Here is an 11014-nt window from a genome sequence, read left to right as displayed (position 1 = left end):
ACTAGAACCCAAGCACTCCTTGAGTTGGTGTACACAGTAGCCTGTGAGAGCAATAGGGAGAAGAATATGCCAAATAGAGTTGGAATGAGAACACGGCCCTGTTGCACCTCACTCTTTATATGGCAGCCATTCAAGGATGAGCCATCATACAGGACAGTTCGGTACATTTGTCTCTTTTAAAGCAAATACCAAGGCCAGGATGTGCTGGTAGTGCTGAGTTTGTAATGAGACAAGGGTTCTTGAGAGCAGAAGCAGGCAAGGCCTAGGCAGTGCAGCCTACGAGGCCTACACAAATCTTTCAAGCCTAACTGTTAGCAGTAAAATGCTGTGTCACTGTGACTTGCGACTCATCTTGGGTTCCCTATAAATGTAACCAGCCATCTCTGTGGGCCTCATAGTGTAGAGTGTGTGTGTGTCAGCCAGTATGTTGTGTTGTTGCAGACAAGAGCAGCTCAAGGACTACAGTTAATCAGTAACAAATATCTGTGCCTCTGTGAAGACTAAGAAAGCTGTTATGAGCACTCTGTATATGCTCTTTGACTGTGCTTGTTTCTGAACAAGTTTATTTTCTTCAGTAAACTTTATTCTGTTTATGAAGAAGACTCTGTGTTGATTAATTCACTGTTGCGCAACAGAGTTACTATTAGAAAATGAGGAAAATTGCTACCGTATAATGAATGTACAATGAAGAAGAGAGTAATTTCTGCATTACAATGTTTTTTGTATAGATTTCAAATCAATTACTAAAGATTTTGAAGAAATCATGTTTATGTGAATACAGAGGAACCAGCTTGGGTTGTTTTGTGACTGAGCAATTGAAAAAGCTACCAATCTGGGAATGGGCCTGCCCCCATGGCAATCATTTTGTGACACCTTCCTAAAAAATCAATCAAAAAATCATGCTATTCCAAATAAATACATCAGTCCCAAAAGATAATTAATGGCAGAAAATTTGAAAACAGACCAGCAAGTCCCCTTGCAAACAATAAGACTTGCAGCTAAATTAACCTGGACCAGAATTATAAACTTGATCATTAGTGAGTTTATTATTTAAAATTTCTTCTTGTAAGCTGATCTCTATTGTTCAAGTCAGGCCTCAGCAAAATGACATAGCATTTAGGGGAAAAGATGCAGCCCAGTAACCCAGCACTGGAGGCTAAGATGGAGAAGACCTCCACTGCCACCATGTATTTCCCCTTGGTGCTCAGGTAGGTTGGAACAAAAGACAACCACACACTGCAAAAAACCAACATGCTGAAGGTGATGAATTTGGCTTCATTAAAACTGTCTGGTAACTTCCTAGCTAGGAAAGCTACAGTGAAGCTGACAACGGCCAGGAAACACATAAACCCCAAGACACAGTAGAACATGACACTGGACCTTTCATTGCATTGTAGTACAATTTCTCCATTCATTGAGTACACATCAAAATCTGGGAAAGGGGGAGAGGTTGCCAGCCAAACAGTACAAATAGTACTTTGAATAAACAAGCAGGAAAGAACAATGAAGGTTGACAGTCTTTTCCCGACCCATTTCCTCATGATCGACCCTGGCTTTGTTGCCATAAAAGCAAGAACCACAATGGTGGTTTTGGCCAAAACACAAGAAACAGCCATCGAGAAGATTATGCCAAAAGCCGTTTGTTGAAGAAGACACATCATTTTCTCAGGTCGACCAATAAATAGCAAAGTGCAAAGGAAGCAGAGCAGGAGGGAGACGAGAAGAGTGTAGGTGAGGTCGCGGTTGTTGGCTTTGACAATGGGCGTGTCCCGGTGCTTAAGGAAGATCCCAAACACTAAAGCTGTGATGAAAGAAAAGAATACTGCAAATATAGCTAAAGTGATCCCCAAAGGTTCCTCGTAAGACAGGAAGCTTATACGTTTTGGAATGCATGCATCCTTGTTGCGATTTGGAAACTGAGCTTCTGGACATTGAAAACAGTCATCCATATCTGTAAAAGTAAAACATGGTTCTCTGTACATATAAAAACCCCTGGTAGATATAGCACATTGTGTTCAGCTAAGTCCTACTCAGAGAAGACCTATTAAAAGTAATGAGCCTGAAGAAGTCGTATCTTCAGTTGGTGTACTCTGAGTAGGACTATTATTGAATGCTTCCCAGTACAGTTTCATTTTCTGAATGGGAACTGCAAGTCAGTACAATATCTAAAAGAGACAATTGGACCCTTCTAATGTCATCTTTTTTGGAAGATATTATTGTCGGGGATGATATTAGTCCAAACCTAAACAACTGAAGTTGACTTTTCAGCTGAGAAATCACAAATTAGGCATCATCCCTACTTCCACATTATCTGGATATGATGAAATCCTGTTTCTTTTTATTTCTTTTGCCTTGTGTGACATATATACAACACCCTTGCAGCAATAGTTTCTAAATTGAGACCACAACCTTCTCTGGGTAAATAAACATTTGGAGAAGGTAAAAAATCAATTTGACTAATGGGAGAGGGAGATGATAGAGCTGTAAAATAAAATGAAGCACGTTGATAAAGAGAAGTGTTCTTCCTTCGATAGTAATATACAACTTTGAGTCATACAATGAAGTGAATGGTAGGATATTAAGGGCATATAAAAGAAATCACTTCCTCATGCAGCATAACCCTAGAGTATGGAATTACCTGCCGCAAGACTAACCAAAACAACTTTAAAAGAGGGATTCAATCATTTTAAGAACAAATGAAGAGCCTGCTAGATCAGGCCAGTGGCCCATCTAGCCCAGCATCCTGTTCTAACAGTGGCCAAGCAGAAGCCCAAGGGAATCTTTAAAACAGGACATAAGTGCAATGGCACTCTCCTCTGCTGCAGTTAAAAGCCGCTGACAGTGAAGGCAGACCACAGCCATGAGAGTTAGGAGCCATTGAGAGCTATATTCTCTATGAATTGTCTAATCTTCTTTGGACTCTGTCCAAGTTAATGGTCATTGCTGCCTCTTGTAGGGATAAATTCCACAGTTTAATTATGCACTGTGCCCAGAATCCTCCAACATTCAGCTCCATTGAATGTCCCCAGGTGCTATTGTTATGAGAGAGGGTGTAAAAATTACCTCTCTGCATTTTCTCTGCACCAGGTATAATTTTATATGGTTCTAACCTTTTTCTTATAGGGAAGTTTATTATTATAATAAACTATTATAATAAACTTATTATACCTACTATGCTTTTGGGGAGCAACAATTCTTCTTTTCTACTACTTGTGCTGATAAGGGTCTGCATGTAGGATTCTAGACTAGATGCACTTTGGGTCTGATCCAGCAAGGTTCTTCTTGCCAGGTATTGGGGAAGGGGCAAGAGAATGCTGGTAGAACTCTGTCAACACATTTTAAAATTGGTTGAGCCAGGTAGAGGAGGGTGTAGTTTATCTGAATGACAATAGTTAAGTATAGGCAGTACAGTGGGACCTTGGTTTTTGAATGTCTCCATTGACAAACGTTTCGGTTTTCAAATGCCATAAACCCAGAAGTAGAAACTTCAGTTTTCGAACATGCCTTGGAAGATGAACATGCCATCCAGCTTCTGTATTGAGTTTTAAATATTGAGGCTTCCATACTGAGTTTTCGGTTTTCGAATGTTTCAGAACTCGAACGGTCTTCCAGAACGGATTACATTTAAAAACCGAGGTACCACTGTATTGTGTTTTCTGAACATCTCCCTTAGCTGGAGAAACTGTTTCTCAACTCTCACCTTGACAGAAACAGTAACTATCATGAAATTTGTTACAAGTTAAATTGTTTTTAATGACTGTGTTTCAATATAAATATGTGTCTCATGTCTTCATTTCAACCACAGGGTGGCAGAAAGCATTTATTACCCTTCTGGTTGGAGATCTTCCCTTCTGAACATGGAAGGCAATCATAGCAGCAAAATGGTTCCCCTTCCTTCTTGGCTCTCCTATAACCAGGTTGACAATTGTCATTACACAGTGAATGGGGAAGTGCCTGTCCATAAATGAAAGAGGACAATATACTACAATTCAGAAAAATTAAGTTTTATTAGTTGGTAGCTCATAGTTCAATCAACAATTAAGGAATATGAAGTTAAGAAACTGGCCAATGCCACAGTGGAATCATGACATCATTTACAGAGATCATTTTTTACGCAGCCACTGATCACAGATAACATTGTGATCACATGTGATAACATTGTAGAACATTCCTCTTCTCTACAATGCCCTTCAGACTGAGTCACTTCTGTAGTGCAACAATGTGCCAGCTTTTAAACACTGATAAAATGATTGGACACACCCTAAATAACCTTGGATCCTACCTGGTTAAATCTCGTGGGCCACATGATGATATCCTCTTGGATAGAGATCATGTTTTCTGGAGGACCCAGAGAATGGGCACCCATCTTTCCAACTTTGACTCTCTGAAAGGACTGGTTTGGGAATATTATCCAGTTCATAATATCAAAGCCGGCTACAATTTCACCATTTTGATCAAACGTAACCTTTTCACCTGCACTGTTGTTAAATGAGACACTTCTTAGAAAGTGTTGTAGCTAGATTGAGGGGAAGAACAAAGCAATTCATAAATATGCACAAATGGATTCAACATGACATCTTTCACACTTGAGGGCTGTAGTTGCATTTAAAAGCCGAATGCAGATTAAATATATTAGCAGCAGTATTTGAAGCAGCAACAGTAACACATATAAAATACTATGTATAATTAAAGCTGATGTGAAGTACAACTCCATCATAGCTATCCATCGACCATGCTCACTAGGACTGAACATCACATGGACAAAACACAAAAAGGAACAACATTGGCTGTTCCTGATTTAAATCTTGGGGGGTAAAAAGCTCTAGGAGAGAGCATTTTCTATACGGTTATAATGCATTCTCGTTTATAATGCCATTCCAGATATTACCTTATGCTGTTGTTGATTCAGAAATATCTGCCTCTCCCTACTGGCCCATGTTTGTTGTTTCAACTGGAATGACAGCATAGCATGCAATGCATGAGCTATAGCGTAGACTGCATTGTAAACACTGTAACTGTGGCCAGTCATGCTCATTTGAAAAATAGATGTAGGAAGAGTCTCCAGATTCTCTGCCCCTGTGCAGATTTCCCTTTCCATCTCATCCACCGCAAACTTGTGGAATGAACAGTTAAATGCCTCTTCCCAGAAGTCCTCAATGAAGCCATCTTCCTTTTCTGAAGGACTCTTCTTCTGAAGAAAGGTGTGGAATCCCAACACCTCCTTTGAATGAGTAGTGAAGGATAGAGCGCCATGGATGAACTGTAGGCTCCAATTTCTTTGTAAGCGAAGTGATGTGAATTCCATCTGGGCTGTCATCACCCAAACTTTTGCGGCAGCTTGTATCGGTATTTCTTCAAATTCTGCAGCCTTAGGTATAATTCTCAACGTTATCATGTCCTGAATTTCTCCGTGTACAACCACAACATTGGCAGTGCTTCGCATCGCAACAATGAAGGATTCGAAGCCCTCCCTCACTGCATCCTCAAATTCATTTGGAAATTTAAGTTTGGGGAATCTTTCTATGAAGTCAAAGCATATACCTCTTTCAGAAAAAATGGGAAGCACCTTTTCAACAAATTTCTCTGTATTCTCCTCATCTTGAGAAACCACTCCAATCCACATCCACCTGAAGTGTAGCAGTAAGTGGAGAATACCCATGAAATGATGTGTCCCATTTGGGAACATCCGGTGGAAGAAAAAGGCTTGAGTTTTCTCATTCATTACTGGAGCAGAGCCGTATATGAACTAAGGAAAAGGGGGGGGGAGGGTAGGAGGAAAGAGATAGTTCTAAAAAATATATATTTAAGATTAAGAACCTAAGATATCACCAATCCAAGCAGCTCCTCAAACCAGATGGCAATTGGGGATAGTTATTGGGAAATCCTTCACCTAACATGCCTCAGTGAAGGCCATTATCTGAACCCCTTACCTGTCCACAAAAACCCAGCTAAGCCAAATGGCCAAATCCCACTGCAACCCATAAGTCAGAACAGTGTGATGTAGGTGAAAAAGGGAGCACCCAAAAGCCAACCAAAAATTCCTGTTCAGCCCGGAATTGGCAAGTGGCTAATCCCACACTACTCAACGGTGAGAGTGTGACATGCTATTAAAAAGCAGAAGGAGGACTTGGGTGAGGGGCAGCCTATTGTAGGCAACCTCCTACTTTAAGCTGTATGATGGTAAGGAAATGCGCCTCTCCTCAGGAGAAGGCAATACAGGAGTTCCTCTTTCATAAAGGTGAGTAAACCTACCTGCAACTAAAGGTTGGGAGTGACAAAAATCAGGGGTCAGCAAAATTTTCAGCAGGGGGCCGGTCCACTGTCCCTCAGACCTTGTGGGGGCCCAGACTATATTTTGAAAAAAGAAAGAAAGAAGAACGAATTCCCATGCCCCACAAATAACCCAGAGATGCATTTTAAATAAAAGCACACATTCTGCTCATGTAAAAACACGCTGATTCCTGGACCGTCCATGGGCCAGATTTAGAAGGCGATTGGGCCGGATCCGGCCCCTGGTCCTTAGTTTGCCTACCCATGGACAATATGCATACCACCATATGCGCCCTGCAATGTCCCTTCAAAATCTCACATGAATCTTAAGGATTCTTTCCCTAGATTTTGCCCTTACCTGAGGCATCTTGTACATACAGAGGATGGTTGCCATGTGGAGACAGACATTTGAGTTTGGTCCACCAATAACTGTGACTGGAGTGTTCTCAGCATCACACTTGTAGTTGGGGATGAATCTGCCTCTCCTGGAGAGAAGTTCCATTGATGCCAGATAGGTCCATGTTTCACTGAACTGGGTATTATAGACATGGAAGCCCAAGGTGACATTGGGTAAGATCTGTCCATTTTCATTTATCTCTTTTACGGCAAATGCCAAAGCCAGGATGTGCTGGTAGGTCTGAGTTAGAACACTGCAATAAGGGTTACATGGTGCAAGATATTCATGATATTCAGATTAGGGTGTTTGTTATGTATATAGATATATAATAGATAAGGTATAACACTAAAATGGCTTGTATTTATGCTTGCAGTCCACAAAGCATAAAGCAATATTAACTTCTCCACACTAGCAGAAAATGGTAATAATTTACTTAATAATGCTAAGATGATTGTGTTAATAACTGCTGGGGTGGGGCGGGGGAGAGAGGAAATCTATTCAGGCAAAGGATTTCCTGTCCCCCTAACAATGCCCAGCTCACACACCTCATTGCTACATTAGAATGTCATTTGATTCATACAGGTGTTGAAAACACAGTATTAAATTAGGAACAAAAAATAAAATAATTCCTTGCAGTAGCACCTTAGAGACCAACTAAGTTTGTCATTGGTATGAGCTTGCATGTGCATGCACACTTCTTTGGTATCTGAAGAAGTGTGCATGCACACGAAAGCTCATATCAATGACAAACTTAGTTGGTTTCTAAGGTGCTACTGGAAGGATTTTTTTAAATATTTCGTTCCTAATTTAATACTGTGTTTTCAACACCTGTATGAATCAAATGACATTCTAATGTAGCAACATACCTGTAACTAGTTTGCCTACCCATGGTTTAGACAGTAAACAGCCAGATGTCTATGGGAATTGTTCTAGAACCCACCATTTCAGTAGCATGTACTATCACACTGTACATTCACATTTAAACCATAGTTTGATTTAACTATGGTTTAAAATGATTATCCAATAATGTTGCAGAAGGAACGGCCAATTGAGTGTGCATTCCCAAGCAATTGTTACAAATATCCTGGTATTTAGAGTTTTGTGTTGGAGAACAAAGGGAAGAAATGACTAAGTGACACAACCAAGCCATAGGTTTTAAATATCACTTTGTAATATGTCAGAACCAGCCTAGAAAAAGTAATGCAAATAGGAGACTATGTTGCAATTGTTCCTATTCAATAGAGTGGGGAAAGCTATAAAGCCAAGAAACACTTTAAGGATGGATACAACTCCTCACAGGAAGGAACCAAGAAAATATCCTACCCCACCCCCCCACCCCAACACACCTAAAAACAACAAATTCAGAACAATGGGAAGAAAAAGTAGAGTAGCAGTAAGCAATAAAACGAACGATGCAAAGGTGGGGGATATATTGATTACAGTTTCAAATTGTTTAAAAACCCAGTTACATACATACGGTCATCAGAAAGTTCCTGAGATGGGTGCATTTTAAAGCTGATGCTATTTGATAATATAAAAACTTGAGATGTAATGCCAGCAATTATGAGGTCTCCTGACTGATAATATTGGTGAAGAATAGGAAGAGGGTCTAAGATGGAGCACAGAGCAATAGAAGCCTTGCACATAGCCTGTGGCAGCAACGCTAATACCAGGATAACGAATAGTACCATCTTGCAGAAAGCCTTCATTTTTTAAAAGCATTCATTGTTTTCCATTCTGTTGTTAGAGGGACTGTGATTAGCAAAGCTGCAGTGGGGTGGTTGCTCATTCAGCAGATGTAAAGTCAGAACTATTAAATGTAAAGAATCACTGTTTAGACTGACAGAGTTCCATTAACCTACAGGCTCTCAATAGGATATATTAGCAACAGGTTTTAGTAGCAATTTTTACTCTCCATAGGTTTGCATGTAGCTACTGGAACTCCCCAGGGATGGGGAGAAAGAATTGACGTTATTATCATGGTTAATTGGACAATTGCACGAGAGATCACCACCTACTATTAGTTCTTTGTTCTTGACAACATTGCAGATGAAAAAGAAAAGATGTTTATCCCACCTGAGCTAAACTTGTCTTGGTAATTCTTAGTGAAAGAGCAAGAAAATTACAATGAGCTACAGAGTATTGCACATGCATAGGCATGAACATGTGTGTGTCAGGTTCCAGATAACAAGCCTTAAATAAAATGTGTCAGAAGCTATTAAAAATGGCTGGTTAAAGTTTTGAACACATTCCAAAGTGGGGCCAGTTTCTCAAAACTGCCACATTAAAAAAAAATCACCTATTGAAGATCAGGTGGTTTTTCATCAGGCCCTGAGCTGTAAAAGATTCCCCATCCCCTCTCTATTCTATGAAATTAAATGTATCTGTTATACAAGGGCATTCTTGGTTTTCTCTATTTGTTGTTATTTGTGGGACTGGATAAAGGGTTAGCCTGCTCAGCTTGGTTTGGTGACCTGGGAACACTGTGCAAAACTTAAAATCATAGAATCGTAGAGTTTGAAGGAACCAACAAGGGTAATCTATTCCAATTTTATTTCAAAGGCTTGTTTTCCCTCCCCCAGGGATAGCCAGAGCAATAGCAATGTTAATAAATGGGTTTTAGATCTTGTATGAATATAAACCAGCTTAATTTACACAGGCTTACCTTTAGCCAGCTGTTTTGCCAATTAACTCTGCAGGTTCTTTAAAGGATCTTTGGTAGTCAATATGAGGGAAAATAGGGACATGGGTGGCGCTGTGGTCTAAACCACAGAGCCTAGGCCTTGCCGATCAGAAGATCGGCAGTTCAAATCCCCACAACAGGGTGAGCTCCCATTGTTCAGTCCCAGCTCCTGCCCACCTAGCAGTTCGAAAGCACGTCAAAGTGCAAGTAGATAAATAGGTACCGCTCCGGTGCGTAGGTAAACAGCATTTCCGTGCGCTGCTCTGGTTTGCCAGAAGCAGCTTAGTCATGCTGGCCATATAATATAATATAATATAATATAATATAATATAATATAATATAATATAATATAATATAATATAATATAATATAATATAATATAATATAATATAATATAATATAATATATTATTTATACCTCGCCTATCTGGCTGGGTTTCCCCAGAATATTGAAATACAATAATCTATAAAATATTAAAAGCCTCCCTAAAAAGGGATGTCTTCTAAAAGTCTGGTAGTTATTTTTCTCTTTGACATCTGGTGGGAGGGCATTCCACAGGGCGGGTGCCACTACCGAGAAGGCCCTCTGCCTGTAACTTGGCTTCTTGCAGCGAGGGAATCTCCAGAAGGCCCTCGGCACTGGACCTCAGTGTCCGGACAAAACAACGGGGGGTGGAGACACTCCTTCAGGTATACTGGACCGAGGCCGTTTAGGGCTTTAAAGCTCAGCACCAACACTTTGAATTGTGCTCGGAAGTGTACTGGGAGCCAATGTAGGTCTTTCAAGACCAGTGTTATGTGGTCTCGGCAGCCGCTTCCAGTCACCAGTCTAGCTGCCACATTCTGGATTAGTTGTAGTTTCTGGGTCACCTTCAAAGGTAGCCCCACATAGAGAGCATTGCAGTAGTCCAAGTGAGAGAAAACTAGAGCATGCACCACTCTGGCAAGACAGTCCGCAGGCAGGTAGGGTCCCAGCCTGCATACCAGATGGAGCTGGTAAACAGCTGCCCAGGACACAGAATTGACCTGCACCTCCATGGACAGCTGTGTGAGTTCAAAATGACTCCCAGGCTGCGCACCTGGTCCTTCAGGGGCACATTCAGGACCAGGGAGTCCTCCACACCTGCCCGCCTCCTGTCCCCCACAAACAGTACTTCTGTCTTGTCAAGATTCAACCTCAATCTGTTAGCTGCCATCCATCCTCCAACCACCTCCAGACACTCACACAGGACCTTCACCGCCTTCACTGGTTCTAATTTGAAAGAGAGGTAGAGCTGGGTATCATCCGCATACTGATGAACACCCAGCCCAAACCCCCTGATGATCTCTCCCAGTGGCTGCATGTAGATGCTGAAAAGCATGGGGGAGAGGACAGAACCCTGAGGCACCCCACAAGTGAGAGCCCAGGGGTCTGAACACTCATCCCCACCATCACTTTCTTAACACAGCCCAGGAGGAAGGAGCGGAACCACTGTATGACAGTGCCCCCAGCTCCCAAGCCCTCTAGACGGTCCAGAAGGATGTTATGGTCGATGGTGTCAAAAGCTCCAGCAGAACTAGGAAACAGCTCTCACCTTTGTCCCTAGCCCACCGGAGATTATCGACCAGAGCGACCAAGGCAGTTTCATGAAGCTGTCTGTGAACAAACATCGACTCCCTCGGCCA

At 41.4% G+C, this 11014-nt stretch overlaps 1 protein-coding gene across 2 annotated transcripts; it reads right to left on the bottom strand.

Moving 5' to 3' along the window:
* Nucleotides 1-1046: 1046 nt before the first annotated feature.
* On the bottom strand, nucleotides 1047-8358 carry LOC118078228 (vomeronasal type-2 receptor 26-like). 2 transcript variants are annotated; one of them, XM_088655100.1, is made up of 6 exons: nucleotides 8137-8358; nucleotides 6629-6802; nucleotides 4889-5746; nucleotides 4283-4516; nucleotides 3828-3954; nucleotides 1047-1951 (listed from the first exon to the last, which is right to left on the bottom strand). In XM_088655100.1, the coding sequence occupies exons 1-6, from the start codon at nucleotides 8356-8358 to the stop codon at nucleotides 1047-1049; spliced, it is 2520 nt and encodes an 839-aa protein (XP_088511226.1). The 2 variants fall into 2 exon arrangements, with proteins under 2 accessions (XP_088511226.1, XP_088511227.1); XM_088655101.1 differs by lacking the exons at nucleotides 4283-4516; nucleotides 8137-8358 and having other exon boundaries at nucleotides 6629-6907.
* Nucleotides 8359-11014: the final 2656 nt, after the last annotated feature.

The sequence above is a fragment of the Zootoca vivipara genome, chromosome 12 (genome assembly GCF_965207765.1).
Source record: "Zootoca vivipara chromosome 12, rZooViv2.hap1.1, whole genome shotgun sequence".
NCBI lineage: Eukaryota > Metazoa > Chordata > Lepidosauria > Squamata > Lacertidae > Zootoca > Zootoca vivipara.
This window is presented reverse-complemented; position numbering and strand designations above follow the sequence as displayed.

Bases quoted from the DNA above. Each gene is read 5' to 3' on its own strand.
- LOC118078228 (XM_088655100.1), bottom strand. From the start codon at position 8,358: ATGGTACTATTCGTTATCCTGGTATTAGCGTTGCTGCCACAGGCTATG. The intron at 4,517-4,888 runs GTAATATCTGGA...CCCTCAATCTAG, and splicing joins TGAATCAACAACAGCATAAG to CTACAACACTTTCTAAGAAG. The intron at 1,952-3,827 runs GTAATAAATGCT...TTACTTTTACAG, and splicing joins GAAGATCTCCAACCAGAAGG to ATATGGATGACTGTTTTCAA.